Below are 20,000 nucleotides of genomic sequence, written 5' to 3'. Positions count from 1 at the left end.
TACTGAAGTTCTGGCTTACCCAGAGGGGGTGATCAGATGGACTTACTGAAGTTCTGGCTTACCCAGAGGGGGTGATCAGATGGACTTACTGAAGTTCTGGCTTACCCAGAGGGGGTGATCGTCAGAGCCCATGTTTCTGAAAAAGATCAACTTCATCGCCACAGTGATCTTCTGGCCACTCGCAAGAAAGCCAGACCCACAAATGACTCATGCAGACCTAGCACTAAATGTCTTTGCCTTGCCTCTGAGGCACCTCTGAAGATTCCTTCCGGCTGGTTGGGTGCCTTTGTTGACAGCACGTCATGCAGGTACACCTCGGAGGTACCTCAGAGGCAAGGCAAACAATTGTAGTGCCAGGTCTGTAAATGTGGAACAACGACAATGCACACATCTTTAAAGGCCCCCTCCACTCAAAAACATGTTTTTCTTCTTGTTCCTTCTGTTGGATGTTTGAGCTGCACTGTGCAGAGTTTGACACTAGAAGGCCCATCCCATTTTAAAGAGTTGAATTGGCTCCCTGTTGAAAATAGAGTACAGCAGTTAAAACTTATCATGGCCTATAGGATATTGCATGGCCTTTGTACTGGTTATTTTACTAAGTACTTTCAGACTGTTCAGGACACTCATAGCATGAACACAAGGGCTAGCGTAGCGGGCCTGAGGCTACCCAATCTGAAAAGCAAAGTTGGGAGAAGTACATTCCTCTATACAGGGGCGGAGGAGTGGAACAAGATCATTAATAAAATTTAATCTGCAAATTCTTTAAATGGTTTAAAAAACTAGAATGCTAGAATGATTATGCTGAAATGACTTTGGAACCTATGTTGGTTCATATTTCCTGTTCTTTTTATTCTTGACTGTTCTGTTCTGTTGTTTATGATGTTAATGTGTTATTGTTTTTGTCCTGTTTTTACAAGACCAAATGGAAATGTTGTTTTTCTTTATCCAGAATAAAATAAAATAAAATAGAATCAACGCCGTATCCACAATCATCTGTTGAAAGTGGAAAGTTTCTCTGTACTCATTGAAAAGGCGATTTCCTACAAACATGATTTGTGACATCACAGATACTTGGAGCCAATCCCTGTCCAGTATTCAGCAGTTAAACTGAAAAAAATCTAGAATACTTGCATATTTACGCATTTTGGGATTTTTAATGAGGGAGAATGAGGGGAAGTCATTTTAAGGATTTTAACAAGATAATTAAACTTTGTGTGTGTGTGGAGAAAAACCATATCAGACACAAATGAGTCAAAGTAGAGTATTTTATATGGATCTTAAAGACCTTTAGGAGGTCTTTAAATCCTATTGTGGGGCTGGAACCAGGGAAGGCAAGAGTGAGAGAAAGAAGAGATGGAGAGAGGAGAGGTGACAGGAGACAGAGAAAAGGAGTCCTCTCACAGGGACAGGAAGGCAGGGAGACCAGGCAGAGAAGCCATCTACATACTGCTCTCACCGCTGTAGCGCATAACATTAAAATAGCTCCCCCCCAGGACACCGCCGCATTAGAGGCTAATATAAAGTATATATTAATGCAAATTACAGTAGGCTGAAGTGGAACGCGTGCGAGGCTAACCGTCTGTAATCCCCACAGGGCCTGGTATGAGCAGAAAGCAAGCAGAGGCTAACCACAGCAACAGCTTCTGAATCCCAGTTGGCACACTGGTGCTGTGCCCTTCGGCTGCGCTCATTAACCTGGCCAAGCACACGGACATAATATATGCCATTTGGCAGACTCTTCCGACAAAGGCACGTTACAGCCCGGACACGCAATGGGGAATTGAATTGAACCCCTGAAACCACCCTGGAGGTTTTCATGCCCGGCCGGCACATTGAGCGGGGGCCAGGCAGTTTTTCTGTGGGAGATTTCACACCAGCAAATCAGACCATTGCTGAAGTAAATGAAGCGGAACTGATGTTTACAGGAACATCGTGAAATGGTCAATAAAATAAAATAAAAAGGAACATTGTATTCTGTAGGAGATGAAGGCTGAGGGGCTGACATGGCAACAACAACTTGACCGAAGGGCACAAGACCGGAGTGGATGGAGGGTTTTCCTCGATGGCCTACTGTATGTTCCTCAGGTAATACTACTGCCTAAGTAAGTAAGTAAAGATTTGTATTCTGTAGCTTATGCAGGAATAAGGCATTTACCCCCCCTTAAAGCATCTTCACTTCCCAAACTAATCACCAGTATTGTACAGTAGCCAACTGTAGTTTTTATTTTATGTTTTTATATCGTTTTTAAATTATTATTTTTTTTATGTTACAAATGATTAGTACGCTATTAATGCTGTTTTTATTTAGTTTGAGATCTAGTTTGAGTACTTTGGGTAGGGGTGATATTTTTTATGGTAAAGATAAAGGTACAGGTATTGTGTAATACAAATAATAGATGATAATAAATTATTATTATTATTTTTAGACTGGTAAAAAGCACTGGTAAAAACATTTTTTTTTGCCTTGCACAAAAACTACAAACATTTCACGTATATATTTATGTTTTACAGACAATCTTCATGTCTGAGGAAGAGCGTGAGCTCGAAACGTCACTGTCTTGTTGGATGGCTAATTAAAAGGTAAACGGGAGCTCAGTGTGCGGACCTTCTTTCTTCTTTTTACATTTGACTGTTTTTGGTTCCTGCACCTGCTTTATTGTGTTGGATGTGCGCGACTGCCTTTTTACTACTGTTTTACAGACAAAACATTTTTAGTTCAATTTAATTTAACTTATTTTTTTGTTTCGGTTTTAGTTTTCACCACTGTAATATTGGAGGATGCAGTAACTTCTCCCAACGTCTGCAGGATCCCGCTTCCAAAACCACCACTACGTCACTGGCTGTATTGATCACAAAAGGCCTGGGCTTCCCTGAATCACTATCAGTTCCCCTGCCCTTGACGAGTCGCTGATTAAACTGACCTGAGGTGAAGCGTACTGGGCGGGTCTTCCCGATGCGCTCGTAATGGAACCAAGACAATCTTGGTGCTAGATGATCAAGCCCGCCGGCACTAGGCAGATTACTACTTGGAAGTGTCGATGAGAAGAGCCAGACATGTGCGAGGAGGTTAAAGTGGTGAGATAGGGTTATTACATGAAAGGTGAGAGGAGACAATGAGACCTGTATGGGCTCAAAATGGAATAACAGTGTAAAAGTGGTACAGTAAATGAATGATTGGTCTGTAGAGGGGGGCAGGAGGCAGAGGTGAGGGTGCTGCTGGTATTATCTGGGTTTATTTGAAGCTATCTCTCAGACACAGTGCCAACAACAGCTGTTGCCATGGCGATTCATATTTGTTTTGGCTCACCCGTGTCTGTAATCCACGCAAAAACCTGCATTGCCCCAAGTCTGTGTTCAGTTGATGTTCGCTGAATACTGAGATTAGAGACACACGGTATTGAATCTGACCTACACTGTAGGACAACATGATTCTTCCCTATATGTATAATGCAAAAGCCCTGTGCTACAGCAGCCGTTACCACACACCTACACTACTGTCTCTGGATACTAAATCAATACAGACCAAGTGCATTTTCTAAAGTCCTATAGTCGATCATATACAACTATCTCACTTCCCACCTTTGCTACTGACAAAAGGCTGTTTGGGAGCAGAGCTTTTTAAGTGAGGGGTGATGGCACCGACCTGCAGACATTCATCAGAGGTGTCCGTGTTGTGGGAACTGCTTTGCCATCTCAAACCACTTCCAAACAGCTTTCAGGAGGGACTTTGTGATCACACTTGAGATTAAACTGGGTTCGCCTGACAGCACAGTTCAAAGAAGTAACACAACTACAGTACATAGCACATGTATATATCATACACTCACTACGATGTTGATTATCTTATCGCAGATCTGGGGCAGGAGCCGTGCCAGGATGTATCAGGTATTTTTAGGTAGATTAACTGGGTGGCATGGTGGCCTCGTGATTAGATAAACTGTCCTCCAACTGCCAAAGTTCAACCCAACACGACTCGGTGTGTACTTGACTACGACACAGAATAGTACTTTTTTTCAAGACTGTTTTCAGCATATTTGCTTTATTTGAATAGAAAGTAGAGAGACAGGAGGCAGGACCTGCACATCAGAGGCACATGGCATGCACCTTAGCCAGCAGAGGCAACAGGATGCTGTGAACACTGAATGCTACTTATAAAACCGTCCTTACAGATGCAGCCATCTTGAATTGCTGGCTGATCCTTGACAGGTCCCTGACAGGGCCCATTCAGACCCACGTTACGTTTTTCTCACATTTTTCCCCAGTTGTACTTGGCCAATTCCCCCTGCTGTCCAGGTCGTTGCTCCACCCCCCTGCTGATCGATCTGGGGAGAGTTGTAGACTAGCACATGCTTCCTCCGATACATGTGCAGTCACCAGCCGCTTCTTTTCACCTGACAGCGAGGGGTTTCACTGGCAGCACGTAGCCTGTGGGAGGATCGTGCTATTCCCCCCACTTCCCCCTCCCCCGAACAGGCGACCCGTCCGACCAGAGGAGGCACTAGTGCAGTGACCAGGACTCATACACCACTGGCTTCCCACCTGCAGGCACGGCCAATTGTGTCTGTAGGAACATCTGACCAAGCTGGAAGTACCGCGGCTGAGAATTGAACCCGGGTGTCCGTGGTAGTAGGTGAGTGCTTTTACCTCTACAGTACACTACTAAGACGCAATTATAACTTTATAACAGAATTTAAAAATGTTCTAGCAATGAATCTTTGTTCTACTGTTTTCTACCATGATTGGCAATGGGGACAAAAGTGCTTAGCTCAATATTGGCACGTCCTCAAAATGATGTACTCCTACTCTATTTAAAATGGTATCAGTGCTCGTCTACTACTTCGTCTACAGAGGAGAGGATGAGAGCATGAGGAAGGAAGGTAGTGTTCAGGTGAGAGGCAGAGGGATGTGGTAAGAGAGAGGAGGGATTGGAGAGGGGATAATAAGGTGAAGACAATAGCTTAGCAGTGGTAGCAGGTATCTGGGCCCTGTGTTTACACTTCCCATATATTGAAAGAGGGCCTTGAAAACGAGCATTTGAAACATTTCAGTCAATATCTAAAGATGGCTGTCTGAGCTCAAATGGTCTATGGTGCAGCTGCTGCTGGCTGTTTACAAAGCTAAGATTTAATCGAGTTACTGTTCTACTGTTAAGGGGGACTGTTGTTTGTTCTATTACATCTCATAGCTTAGGAGGCTAACAGCGTAAACCTGTTTGTTTGTTTGTGTGTGTGTGTGTGTCTGTGTGTGCATATGTACAGTGTCTGTGTGTGGCGCTCCTTTCCTCCCAGCCCGTACAGTTGAACAGAGACTATTTCATCAAAAGCTTTGTACAAAGTTTAAATGTGTATGACTGAAGGCAAATAAATAAATAAATACATAAATAAATAAACAGCCAGGAAAACACTGGCTCTCACATCAGAAAAGCAGACTCAGGAAAACAACAGAAACTTGCTTCAATCAATCACTATATCTGTGCTTTAATGAGATATAATTAAGCATCAAGCCAAATTAATTGGCAGTAATCTTGATTCATGATGCTGGATTATGATGGTACTTGGTATCGCTGCTGTATAAAATTTAACCCAAGTAGAAAAATATGTGTTGCGGGGAGAAATATTTGGACTGGCTGTAAGGAGCTGGAGGTATTACTGCAGAAATGGATTCTGTAGCCTTGAGATTTTAAGGTATTAGTGAGCATTACTGCATCTAAATTTGGCGTTATTATTATGATGTATGCATTTCTGCATTTCTCCAATGTTGAATGTTACCGTTATTTAATTTATAATGACTTATTTGTTAATTAGCCTATTGCAGACAGCCCCTCACTTTTAGATTCTGAGTTCTGTGTGGTGCTGATGGACAGCTCCTTTTATCGTTAAAATAAAAAGCGCTCTGAGAACACATTATTTGGCCTCCATACTGTTTACGGTCGGATGTGAGCCACCAACATTTTTTGAGAATTTCAGGTGGACCATAACTGCTGCTCTAAAGTGACCCTCTAATTAGCGCTGATTGATTGTGCACTAGGGTGACTGTAGAGAGAGCGGGGTTCAGACTGAGCTCTTCTGTCTGAAATCACAGACTGTAGAGAGAGTGGGGTTCAGACTGTGCTCTTCTGTCTGAAATCAGACTGTAGAGAGAGTGATTCAGACTGAGCTCTTCTGTCTGAAATCACAGACTGTAGAGAGAGTGGGGTTCAGAATGTGCTCTTCTGTCTGAAATCAGACTGTAGAGAGAGTGGGGTTCAGACTGAGCTCTTCTGTCTGAAATCACAGACTGTAGAGAGAGTGGGGTTCAGACTGAGCTCTTCTGTCTGAAATCACAGACTTGATTGAAGTTCATTCATTTTAATGTCATTACTGCTGCATCACTGCACTGCAGATCCACAAAGGAAGCTGTGACGAAGGTGCTTCATGTGTTGGATTGTTGTTTTTTCCGCATTAAATATGTATTGGCAATGGATGAGTAAACTAAAAGCATGAGTGTTTTAGGTTTCTGCCACCTCTCCGTGCAGCTTGCCTGATGAAAAAATTGCATCAGTGATTCAGAGTTGCTTGAAATGATGTCGTAAATATTACAACCAATAACACCTTTGTCCAATCAGCTCCATCTCAATACATTTGAGCCATCAGATCCTGCACAGACCTCTGCAGTTTTCAGCAACACAGATGCATCACAGATTAAGTGTGACCCCAGTTCAAGCAATAAACCAGTCTATTAGAGTAGAATACTTTTTTGCTATGTCAATTCTTGCCTCAAAAGCACCTTTTTTTAGGGGGGGGGGCGACACAACAGGTAATTCTACTTTTTTTCATGACTATATTTCTCCTACCTCCTCCAGTGTGTCCCTGTCCTAGACCATAGCTGCTCTCCACACTGAGTCTCTGTAGCACCTGGAGCAGGGCTGGTCTGAGCTGGGCACACAGGTCTGCCTCGCAGCCCCTCTGACCCCGCAGGAAAGCATCCAGCACCCCCAGGGCCCGCTCTGCCAGGGGAGCCTCCCTGGTGCACACCATAGTCTGCAGACAGACAGACAGACAGACAGACAGACAGACAGACAGACAGACAGACAGACAGACAGACAGAAAGAGAGGCAGGAAGACAGGCATATCAGTTTAGTATAATGGTTTTGTGATAGCTGACACTTCATGAATTGTCTTAATGCAGTAAAGCCCACACAAGGTACTTAATACAGGTTAAGCACTGAGATTATTTTTTTACACAAGCTGTTCAGGCGTTTCAAATGATTCCACTTTGGGGAGAAGCAATGCTGCAGCAACAGAGCGGCCAACTTGTAAAAAGTGTCTTTGTTTTTATGTGGCCAGCTTGTTTAAACCCAGTCTTCACTTCTTACCAGCAGGGTGAGTATGACGCCTGGGTACTTCTCTATCAGAGTCAGTAGCTCCATGGTTTCTGGGTCTGGATCCTGCTGGACATTGAATGAAACCAGCTTTTGTTCAATTCTGATTTTATTTTTGCCATATTCATTTAAATTGTCATTTTAGAAGAGTTCAAAGAGTAACTCATTCTCATGCTATAAAAGTGTGTTACCCGTAAATCAAATCAATCACAGAGTGATTTCCAACAATTACTCTGTTGGAGTGAAATGAACTACAAAAATGTGTTCAATCAAATCAGAAAATGAACTACTGGCTGTTAAATGTGAGTTACTGATGGGAGAGAAAGTGAAGTGACCTTCCCCGTGCTCTGTTCTGGTCCTGTGCAGTGGGCTTGCCGGGTCAGCCATAGCTCCAAGACCAGCGGGCCGAATTTCTCCGCTAGCTCCGGGTAGCGACAGATGAAGTGGAGGAGTGGAGGGTGGTGAATGTAGAGGGAGGAGAAGCTCTGGCAGGTGGACAGAGCCTTAGTGATGCAGTTCAAAGGAGCCTGCAGTAGGTTGGCGGAGAAAGTTTGAAGAAGTCAAAGCACTTCCTTCAAGAGGAGAATACAGACATGGCTTTTACAGTGTTTTGTTGGAAGTGCCTTTTCTTGATAAACCAGAGAGACTGGTAGAAAGCCCACTGTGAGACTGAGCCATCCGTCACAGAATGAAGTCCCCTAGAGGCTGTAATATATCACCTTTTCACTATTCACAGTCAACATTCATACTTTGAAGTATTTGTGGAGAAACTGCAGTGCCTATGTTTTTGCAACGTCATGTCTTTTGACACCTGATCTACTATGAATCACTAGCTGTGTGGTAGAATGTGAGTCGCTTTTGAAGAAAAGCTGAGCTATAATTCATCTTGTTTGCTGTTGGCTCATCTACAGTACAGTATGGATTTCACATCAGAAGAAGAGTCGTCCAGCTTGTGTGTATTCACTGGCTGCCAAGTGAATGGCCACCATAGGAAACCATACTGACATTTAGCCACGGTGAATGCTGCTCTCTCTTCCTCTGCGCACGGGAAAGAGCATCACATTCAACAACACCAAGCTGCAATCTGACAGCTTAGTGTTACCTTGCCATCTAATATAAATATCTCATCCAATGGAATATGACTGGAGACATAGGGCCCTATTCTCCCACAAGCCTTTGGCGCTAAAACGGGCCTTAAACGCAAAAAAACGTGCCTTGCGCCTGTTTTGGGACGATATCAATATGGCTTTAGGCTGCCAAATGCGCTTTAGGCCGAATGGGCGTGGCGCAGTCCCAGAATGGGCCAAAGTGGGCGTGTCGGCGCTAAATACCGGCGTACTGCTATCTTCCGACCTGGCGTTAATTTAGCGCCTTGCGCCTTTGAAAAGCAGGCCTATTCAGTGGGCCAGTTGCGCGGAGCGCTCCCCTCTGGCTCTCTCCCTCCCCTCTGGCTCTCTCCTCTTTCACCCTTCTCTGTGTCACCTCTCTCCCTCTCTCCTCAGTCTGACAGGCACAATACCGACTGTCTCTGACTCCCTCGCTCAGAGTCCCATAGAAAAAATAAGCTGTAACTTCACTGCAATGTGAATGTCCCAAGATGCATTGTGTTTCTCCATTTCGCTACTAAATAGCAACCAAATGAGCCGAAAACCTATATTAAGGGAGGATCTAAATAATGTGTAATGGTAAGACAACCTCCAATTGTAGAACATTTCAATATTGGACCAAATAAAACATCGAAATGAAAACACCACCCTATTTGAAACATATATGTCCTACTGGGGCTATATATACCCCTTGTCGATTTAACGTGATTTAGATAAGTGACAGCGGAACGCGCTTCGGAAGCTTCTACTGTCATCTGCTATACTGTGATGTCCGCTCCAATAACTTGGCCCTACTCCACATTTAGTTTTACAATAAAAACACATTTATGCAATGACTTTACATAATGTAGGCTATATTTATGTGCATCATCCTTCCTGCAGCAGGCGAGAGAAAATGATATCTTTCTGGACAAACTTTCACCAATCTAATAGGCTATATTTTTCTAGCTGATGCGTTTAGAACATTATTTTCACTTTGATCTTGCTATAGTGTAGCGTTTTTACATGCTTGCAGTATTTCAACTGCAGTTATATTGGTTTGAGAAGCATCATAATATGGAATAATAGCCGATATATGGAGACAGACGGGATGAAGGGAGGTGGGGGGGGGGGGGGGGGGGGATCAGAGGCTTGGGTTTCGTCTGGTTTTGCTGGACCACTGGAATGGAGCTTAAAAGGCAAGCATGCGATTCGTTTATTGCACTCATCCAATGAACTGACGGTGCATAATTTTACGCTTAAAAGGCGTGGTTGTAATGGTTGAGGCTGCGTCTAGCGCCAAGACCAAGATATCAAGTGCGCTGGTCCACGCCCACTGATTTGGGCTGCGCCAGGCGCTCGGTCTAGAAACAGCGCCGATGCAACGATAGGGACCATACTGTACGTATGATTCACTAAGCAGCACTTCAACAAGATATCAACATTTGATGCACACCTCATAGTGTGGATGCTAATGATTTGGAAAAAGGTGTTTTGGCATGATCTCTTCTGTACGCGCTATGATTGTTTTCTGATAACAGGGCAGCATAAAACCTGAATTTTGGACGAGTGCAAAAAAGACCAACTGTCAGTCACACTATTTTCCACTTTCTTTCAACTATCATTTGACTATATTGTATATCTGCAATACTACTGTAATTGTAGAATTGTTAGAGTTACCCAGTCGAGGGTGGGGCCCTTGTCTTGAGTGACTGCCAGCAGGTAGAGGGCAGACCTGAGCACAGAGCGAGGCAGAGGACAGTCGCCTTGCTCCTGCACTGAACGCAGCAGCCACAGCACACTGGAGAACACTGCCTGGTCTGGGAGGAGCCTGGACAAGACACAGACACTTAGACATGCACAGATATGGACACGCACACACACACGCACACACATACACATACACACACACACGAGCACACACGCACGCACGCACACACACATACACACACACGCACACACACGCACACACACACACACACACACACACACACACGCATGCACGCACACATACACACACACACACACACACACACACACACACACACACACACTCCCTCTCTCATGTAGCACAACAAACACACTTAAGCAGGCACCTACAATATGTGGGCTATAAAGTGGATAAGCACACACAAACGTTGCGTACAAAGCAGGGAAAGTGCTTGAGGGTCTTGCTGATGTAGTAAACTTGAAATCTCTCTCACACACAAATACACACACTCGTTGATAGAACACACACGCACACACACACACTTTAAATTCACGTGATATAGACACATACAGTACATACACACACACCACATCGTAGCATACATACACACACACACACACACAGTTCTCCCACGCTATGTAAATCTCCGGCAGCAGTTCCCATTAACCCATAAGAACAGGGTTAGCTACAGTACAGAGCAGCGCCCCCTGGAGGGATTCAGTGTCTTGCTCAAGGACACTTCAGCAGGGCAAACAGAACAATTCCCTACTCAGAAGGCCACTCAGTGCTAACTAAAGTTTGGTATTGTGAATATGCTGCTGAAGTATTCATTGGTTAATTCCATTTCCACAATGAAACCAGCCAGAGAACATTATCGCACTTGCTAAGTTTAAGTGTGTGTGTGTGTGTGTGTGCGTGTGTGTGTGTGCGTGTGCGTGCGTGTGTGTGTGCGTGTGTGTGTGTGTGTGTGTGTGTGTGTGTGTGCGTGTGTGTGCGTGCGTGCGTGTGCGTGTGTGTGTGTGTGCGTGTGTGTGCGTGTGTGCGTGCATGTGTGTGTGCATGTGTGTGTGTGTGTGTGCTGTCTCACCTGTCCCCTTGCTGCAGGGCGAGGTGTAACAGTATCAGCACACAGTATTGGGGGGCCCTGGGCCCTGCAGAGTCAACAGACAGCTGGAGCCCCGGGGCCTCGCGCAGCACAGAGGGCCAGTCTGCCACAGGGCAACACAGAGAGGGCAGGCTGCAGCTCAGAAGATCCTCCACCTCCTCAGCATCTGGGTGATGGACAGGAGAAGATCACAGAAACAAGACAGGAATCAGACTGAAGGATGCTAGAAAAGGGAATGTGGGGGGGAGTGAGTTAGAGAGGGACATAGAGGAGGACTGGAAGAGGAGATATGGAGAAAGGAGAGAGATGAATAGAAATTAAAAAGCAGCAGACGAGGCAGGAGTGTTACCGATCAATTTTGTTTTTGTGACTAAATCCAAGCAAAAGCTGCGGATTATGAAAAATTGATCTTGGGGCTAAAATGAGTGGGGTTGCATTTATTTTACATTTTCTCCTAGTATCTATAATATATGAAAAATTAAAAACAATTTTCATCCTCACCCAAGCTACGAATGCCATGGATATCTTAATTCGCCCCCGCATCACATTCTTTGAAAAGGTCGAATGATGGAATCTAGGATAAAGTCAAAGAACATTTTTCTAAATGAGGCCCCTGGAGAATAGGAAGGCGAGATGGAGAGAAAGAGGGAGGAATGAAGGCTCTAGTATAAGAGGGAACAATCAGAAAGAAAGAGAAACAGCAAGGGAGAGAGGGATGGAGAAGACAGATGGAGCGATAGCAGACACACAACACCTCTTCAAGAGCTGGAGGACGGAGAGATTAGGAGATGTGGGATAAGAGGAGGGGAAGAAGGAAAGATGCTTAAAAGGGAAAAGGAGAGAGAGACGGGGAAGGAGAGAGAGAGGGGAGGTGAGATGAGATGTGGAGCGTAGCGGGAAATTCTGCCACGCGGCACAACGGGTAGGACAGCCTGCGCCGCAACGTTGCCTCCATCTATGGGTGGTCTTCAGGGAGCTGAGAGAAAGGGAGGAAGAGAAGGAAGAAGAGAGAGAAAGAGGAGCGTGAGATCTGAAAAAGAGGTAGAGTACATGGAGAGGAGGGGAGAGGGCCACTGTCACATGACCATAAGTAAGGAAGGAGGAAGTGTGCCAAGGAAATGTGCAATATGACCTCTGAGAAAGAGAAAACGCAGGGCAAGGAAGAGAATGACTGAAGGATGAAGAAGATGAGGGCAGAGATGGCATCATGGCACACAGTGAAATAGACCCTTCTCACGGGGGCCATTTTGTGTCGAAAAGGCAGGGTAAACACAGGTGCAAGCAAAACGCTAATGAGGGTTTCAAACTTCCATGATTGGAATTTGGAAACCCTCATTAGTGTTTTGCTTACACCTGTGTTTATTCTTCCTTTTCGACACAAAATGGCCCCCGTGAAAAGGGTCTATATTATAAGCCTGGACACTGGGACTTCAAGGAAGGGGGAGTGGACATCATTGGGAGTTTTTCCTTGTATGCATTAGCAGCAAGGTTGGCTTGCTGCTTAGGGCAGAGGTTCTCAAATGTTTTTCAGCCAAGGACCCCTTACAAGATAGAAAATATACCGGGGACCCCCTCATTCTGATTTGTGATTTTGGGCTAAGCTTAATTGTTTCCATGGTAACGTGCTTGACTTTTAATTTGATAGGTTTGTTATTAGAATGTAATCCATGAAGTATTTTAGATTTAAAGCATAAACTATTTTCGTTGAACTATGAAGATTTTGCACAATTTTTTTAATTATTTTTTTATTACATTACATTTACCGTACATTACGTCATTTAGCAGACGCTTTTGTTTTGTCCAAAGCGACTTACAATATCACAATTTGTCAACAGTACAGAAAAGCACTATGCAACACAATCAATGACAGCCAATATATTTTTGATAGACTAGCACCATGTAGGAAGTAGTTTGAGAAGGAATAAGTAACATGTATAAAAAAATAAAAATAAAAAAAACCTTTTTTTTTTTTTTTTTTTTTACCTGAAAACTTTTCGCGGACCCCCTGGCAAAGTGCCACGGACCCCTGGGGGTCCGCGGACCCCCATTTGAGAACCACTGGCTTAGGGTGCTGCTAGGCTGTAGAATAGCTAGATATTGTTGCCTTGCAAAAATCTGCTCTTGCCTAATGCCTACCCCACACTACAGGATAATTTGCAAGATTATGGCCAAGATTCCCCCCTCCCGATTTTCTCGGGGGTGCTCCCGATTTGAAGCGCGTCGGGCAGATAATCTTCCCAAAAGATCCTGTAGTGTGTGGGGTTCAAAGATTCACAATCGGGAAGACTGCCTCTTCCCGATTGTGAATCGGGCATATCTAACATGTTAGATATTTACAACCCGACAGGCGATTGCATCTTGAGCAGAGAGCCAGTAGTAGCTGCATTTCCATTACAGTTTTTCGCAAAATAATCTGGTCCGCGTCCGCTCGCAGCCCCGCACAGAAACAAAGAACGAGGAAATTGTCATCGAGGTGAAATACCCGTGTGTCTTTGAACGGACAGATTACACAGAATAGACCTTGCTTTTTTTTTTGAATGGACGCGGCTGGGCGGACAAAGTGGAGTTTTCAAGACTTCCGCGAGCAGAAACCCACACAGTGTATAAAAGCTCCACACGTTTCCTCGTCAAGATTCAGTGTCTCTCATTTCCGTGCGACAGCCCAAACTTCAAGCATAATTCCAGCATAACGCTATACTGTCACAAAATGATGAAATTATCGTACATTTGGGGGATTTTATTATTATTATTATCATTATTACTACTACTACACCCGGTGCGCACACTGAATAGTCATTTTAAAAGTTAACGTCGAGCCCTGCTTCCAAGGTGAATCTTCAGCATAATCTTCTAGTGTGTGGGGTTGCGTTTGAACAGACGCGATTGTGTGTGTGTCCCAAGATTGAAATGTTAAAAAATCGGCTCTCTCTGTCCTGTAGTGTGTGGGCTCTCAAGATTTTTATAATCTTCAAGGATTTGAAAATCCTGTAGTGTGGGGTAGGCATAACCTTGTGTTTCCTTTTCTTATACAAGTCTGTTCAATTGTGTTCATTGATTGTTTGGTTAGATCGAGCTAGACACCATCCTTGGAGACATGCTTGTGAATTAGGGCTATATAAATAAACAGACTTGACTTGACAGCGAGTGGATCAGGCTCACTGATCCATGACTACACAGAGGCTATAAAGCCACACCAGGGTCTGCAGGGAGAGAGAGACCAGGGTCTGCAGGGAGAGAGACACCAGGGTCTGCAGGGAGAGAGACCAGGGTCTGCAGGGAGAGAGAGACCAGGGTCTGCAGGGAGAGAGACACCAGGGTCTGCAGGGAGAGAGACCAGGGTCTGGAGGGAGAGAGAGACCAGGGTCTGCAGGGAGAGAGACACCAGGGTCTGCAGGGAGAGACACCAGGGTCTGCAGGTAGAGAGAGACCAGGGTCTACAGGGAGAGAGACACCAGGGTCTGCAGGGAGAGAGAGACCAGGGTCTGCAGGGAGAGAGACACCAGGGTCTGCAGGGAGAGAGACACCAGGGTCTGCAGGAAGAGACACCAGGGTCTGCAGGGAGAGAGACACCAGGGTCTGCAGGGAGAGAGAGACCAGGGTCTGCAGGAAGAGACACCAGGGTCTGCAGGGAGAGAGACACCAGGGTCTGCAGGAAGAGACACCAGGGTCTGCAGGGAGAGAGACACCAGGGTCTGCAGGAAGAGACACCAGGGTCTGCAGGAAGAGACACCAGGGTCTGCAGGGAGAGAGACACCAGGGTCTGCAGGGAGAGAGACCAGGGTCTGCAGGGAGAGAGACACCAGGGTCTGCAGGGAGAGAGACACCAGGGTCTGCAGGGAGAGAGACACCAGGGTCTGCAGGGAGAGAGACACCAGGGTCTGCAGGATGAGACACCAGGGTCTGCAGAGAGAGACACCAGGGTCTGCAGGGAGAGAGACACCAGGGTCTGCAGGGAGAGAGACACCAGGGTCTGCAGGGAGAGAGACACCAGGGTCTGCAGGGAGAGAGACACCAGGGTCTGAAGGGAGAGAGACACCAGGGTCTGCAGGGAGAGAGACACCAGGGTCTGCAGGGAGAGAGACACCAGGGTCTGCAGGGAGAGAGACACCAGGGTCTGCAGGGAGAGAGACACCAGGGTCTGCAGGGAGAGAGACACCAGGGTCTGCAGGGAGAGAGTCCAAGAACAGCAAGGAGGAGAACACTGTATAAACGCACGCCAATTCACAATAGCTGCGACCACATACATGTATGCAAATCCCCCCACACTGCCCCCCCCCCCCCTTCCACACACACACACACACACACTTGACCTCCGTGCCAAATTTCAGCCTCCTAGGGTGGAAAACTGTGGCCGCTAAAGGGTGGTGAACTTTGTGGACCGACCAACCAACCAAGCTAGTCACAGCTAAAAAGGAATGGGAGTAAAGGAAAGACAGAAAGACGGGGAGAGAGAGAGAAATGAGACAGAGAAACAAAGGGTGACTCTCCGGACCCATGGAGACACAAACAGAGGACAAGACAGTTAATAATAATAATACATCATAAAACATGGGACTGATATAGCACTTTTCAAGGACTCAAAGACACTTTACGTGTCGTGACTATACCCTAACACTAAGGCGATGATGATAGTGCAACAGACAATGGACAGACATGACACTGACACACAGGGATAGGTGGGGGGAGGAGAAGAGATGGGTCTTGAGGCGAGATTGAAAAACTGTGAGGGACTCTGATTCTTTGATGTCAGGGGGGAGGGAGTTCCAGAGCCTGGGAGCTGCCCTGGAGAAGGCTCTGTCACTGAAACTGCGGAGGTTGGACTTGGGGGTGGAGACAAGGCCGGCTGAGGTGGATCTGAGGGACCGAGAGGGTTGGTATGGGGAGAGGTCGGTGAGATATGGGCGGAGGGCAGTTGGTGAAGGGCTTTGTATGTGATGACCAGGATTTTGTAGTTGATCCGGTAGATGTTCACCTCCTGATTTCAGGTAGTTATCCACTCTTCAGTGCTTACTAATGGCAAACCAATATCTGCAGCACATTCTAGGCACACCATTGATTTCAACAGGCATATAATTCAATAGACAACATACTGTGTGTGAAGCAATCTCCAGACCCATATATTGGTGCCAACAAATTACATAAATATCGGTGGCACTTACTGGAGAAAAAGTTAGTCTGAGGCCCTGCAAGTGGTCAGTTGGTCTAGGTCACCCCCATGCAACTAGTCCTAAATCTAACAATTTCTGCATAGCATTTTAATGTACACTCTATCTCACTCGGTTCAATTTGAGCTATACCTATTGGTAGTTGCAGGAGTAAATGTACACGTGTATTTGTTTTAGCCCTATTTTAAAAAGTTATTTGAATGACTAGACCTTACTGAAAACATCTTGAATCAACAATATCTAGCATAACATCATTGCTTGGAAGCTGTCAGGAGTGGTGTGTGTGTGTGTGTGTGTGTGTGTGTGTGTGTGTGTGTGTGTGTGTGTGTGTGTGTGTGTGTGAGTGTGTGTGTGTGTGTGTTTGCACACGCCCACGCGTGCTTGTGTGAGAGAGAGAGCGTGTCTCTCTGCATGTGTGTATGTACAGTATATACCATGTTGATTGCAGCCAGTTGCAGCGTCTGCCTGAGAAAGCAGACACATACTGAGTTTCTGTAGAAAACCACAGCAGGACACATTCAGATTTGGGTTCCTGAAAAAGAGAGAGAGAGAGAGAGAGAGAGAGAGAGAGAGAGAGAGAGAGAGAGAGAGAGAGAGAGAGAGAGAGAGAGAAACAGAGAGACACACAGAGAAGAGAGAATAAACATGAACAGAAAGAACAGATAGTGGCGAGACAGTAGGCAGAAGGTAAACTGATATTGAATATCATCAAAACTGTGAAGGGCCAGCAGGATGTGCTTTAATGTAGCTCCACCTTTACTGTGACAGGCCAACAGGATGTGCTGTAATGTAGCTCCACCTTTACTGTGACAGGCCAACAGGATGCGCTGTAATGTAGCTCCACCTTTACTGTGACAGGCCAGCAGGATGTGCTTTAATGTAGCTCCACCTTTACTGTGACAGGCCAGCAGGATGTGCTGTAATGTAGCTCCACCTTTACTGTAACAGGCCAGCAGGATGTGCTTTAATGTAGCTCCACCTTTACTGTGACAGGCCTACAGGATGTGCTTTAATGTAGCTCCACCTTTACTGTGACAGGTCAACAGGATGTGCTTTAATGTAGCTCCACCTTTACTGTGACAGGCCAACAGGATGTGCTTTAATGTAGCTCCACCTTTACTGTGACAGGCCTACAGGATGTGCTTTAATGTAGCTCCACCTTTACTGTGACAGGCCAACAGGATGTGCTGTAATGTAGCTCCACCTTTACTGTAACAGGCCAACAGGATGTGCTTTAATGTAGCTCCACCTTTACTGTGACAGGCCAGCAGGATGTGCTGTAATGTAGCTCCACCTTTACTGTGACAGGCCAGCAGGATGTGCTGTAATGTAGCTCCACCTTTACTGTGACAGGCTAACATGATGTGCTTTAATGTAGCTCCACCTTTACTGTGACAGGCCAACAGGATGTGCTGTAATGTAGCTCCACCTTTACTGTGACAGGCCAACAGGATGTGCTGTAATGTAGCTCCACCTTTACTGTGACAGGCCAACAGGATGTGCTGTAATGTAGCTCCACCTTTACTGTGACAGGCCAACAGGATGTGCTTTAATGTAGCTTCACCTTTACTGTGACAGGCTAACATGATGTGCTTTAATGTAGCTTCACCTTTACTGTGACAGGCCAACAGGATGTGATTTAATGTAGCTTCACCTTTACTGTGACAGGCCAACAGGATGTGCTTTAATGTAGCTTCACCTTTACTGTGACAGGCCAACAGGATGTGCTTTAATGTAGCTCCACCTTTACTGTGACAGGCCAACAGGATGTGCTTTAATGTAGCTTCACCTTTACTGTGACAGGCCAACAGGATGTGCTTTAATGTAGCTTCACCTTTACTGTAACAGGCCAACAGTTAAAAGTGGCTCAAATCAGATTTTATTTTTTATTTTTTACTGAGATCTTTTTTCTTTCTTTCAGAACAGTGTGAACAGTGTGTGTGTGCGTGTGTGTATGTGTGTGTGTGTGTGTGTGTGTGTGTGTGTGTGTGTGTGTGTGTGTGTGTGCGCATGCGTGTGCGTGTGTGTGAGAGTGCGTGTGCATGCGCTTGTGCATGAGTGTGTGTGTCCTCAGGTTATCCCATTACCTGTTTCCTGCACAGAGGAGAGCTTTGTGATCCAGAGCCAGCCTGTAGAAACTAGAGGATGCTAATAAGGAGGAAGACGAGGAGGAAGAGAGAGAGGCAGGAGAGGAGGAGACAGAAGTGGAAGAGGTGAAGGACAAGGAGGAAGAGAGGGAGGCGGATGAGGAAGAGGGGACGGGACAAGAACGAGGGAGGAAGGAGGAGACACAGGCCATCATTACACCTGACAGTGAGCCAAACCATACAATCCCACTTTACTATCCACAAATCTTTGCATTTTAATCTTGCATGAGAGCTTTCATCCCTCCCTCCACATATTCTATAAATACTGTTGTAAGGATCAATGCTGCTCATCATTAGTTAACATCCAAGGTAATAGAACAGAAGCCATTTATTTTAATCCTGAGGAAAAAAAAGAAATTGCATTCATTGTGAAAGTGTACTTACCGTACATGAAAGCCTGGGGCCGGTTGCGCAAAGCACCTTAAGTTAAGATTTTTTTTTACAGTTCGAGTTAAGGTGTCCATAAAATAGAATCGGATTCACAAAACACCCTTAAATCTTGTGCTTACATTTCCTTAAAATGTTTAACCTTAAGGAGAAGATTTATGGGTGTTTTGTGCAACCGATTTTATTTTATGGACACCTTAACTCGGACCATCGTTGACCACTCAAGTTTCTTTTTAGTACCTGCATCTCCTCAAACCTGGTCTGCCTCGTTGACCACTCAAGTTTCTTTTTAGTACCTGCATCTCCTCAAACCTGGTCTGCCTCGTTGACCACTCAAGTTTCTTTTTAGTACCTGCATCTCCTCAAACCTGGTCTGCCTCGTTGACCACTCAAGTTTCGTTTTAGTACCTGCATCTCCTCAAACCTGTTCTGCATCGTTGACCACTCAAGTTTCTTTTTAGTACCTGCATCTCCTCAAACCTGTTCTGCATCGTTGACCACTCAAGTTTCTTTTTAGTACCTGCATCTCCTCAAACCTGGTCTGCATCGTTGACCACTCAAGTTTCTTTTTAGTACCTGCATCTCCTCAAACCTGTTCTGCATCGTTGACCACTCAAGTTTCTTTTTAGTACCTGCATCTCCTCAAACCTGTTCTGCATCGTTGACCACTCAAGTTTCTTTTTAGTACCTGCATCTCCTCAAACCTGGTCTGCCTCGTTGACCACTCAAGTTTCTTTTTAGTACCTGCATCTCCTCAAACCTGGTCTGCCTCGTTGACCACTCAAGTTTCTTTTTAGTACCTGCATCTCCTCAAACCTGGTCTGCATCGTTGACCACTCAAGTTTCTTTTTAGTACCTACATCTCCTCAAACCTGGTCTGCATCGTTGACCACTCAAGTTTCTTTTTAGTACCTGCATCTCCTCAAACCTGTTCTGCATCGTTGACCACTCAAGTTTCTTTTTAGTACCTGCATCTCCTCAAACCTGGTCTGCCTCGTTGACCACTCAAGTTTCTTTTTAGTACCTGCATCTCCTCAAAC

The 20,000-nt window shown here is 45.4% G+C and overlaps 1 protein-coding gene across 1 annotated transcript in view; it reads right to left on the bottom strand.

The window, feature by feature from the left end:
* Positions 1-20,000, bottom strand: part of mei1 (meiotic double-stranded break formation protein 1) — a gene marked incomplete at both ends in the record, with an annotated part of 103,967 nt that overhangs the window by 41,774 nt on the left and 42,193 nt on the right. The window contains 7 exons of the mRNA XM_083650048.1: positions 6,833-7,019; positions 7,355-7,426; positions 7,696-7,887; positions 10,126-10,276; positions 11,244-11,427; positions 16,861-16,958; positions 18,514-18,574. Coding sequence (XP_083506174.1) covers positions 6,833-7,019; positions 7,355-7,426; positions 7,696-7,887; positions 10,126-10,276; positions 11,244-11,427; positions 16,861-16,958; positions 18,514-18,574 — 945 coding nt within the window. The remainder of the gene's footprint in view (positions 1-6,832; positions 7,020-7,354; positions 7,427-7,695; positions 7,888-10,125; positions 10,277-11,243; positions 11,428-16,860; positions 16,959-18,513; positions 18,575-20,000) is intronic.

Source organism: Poromitra crassiceps, assembly GCF_964638095.1.
Source record: "Poromitra crassiceps genome assembly, chromosome: 13".
Classification (NCBI taxonomy): domain Eukaryota; kingdom Metazoa; phylum Chordata; class Actinopteri; order Beryciformes; family Melamphaidae; genus Poromitra; species Poromitra crassiceps.
The sequence above is the reverse complement of the archived record's forward strand: the minus strand, read 5'-3'. Positions and strand labels throughout refer to the sequence as shown.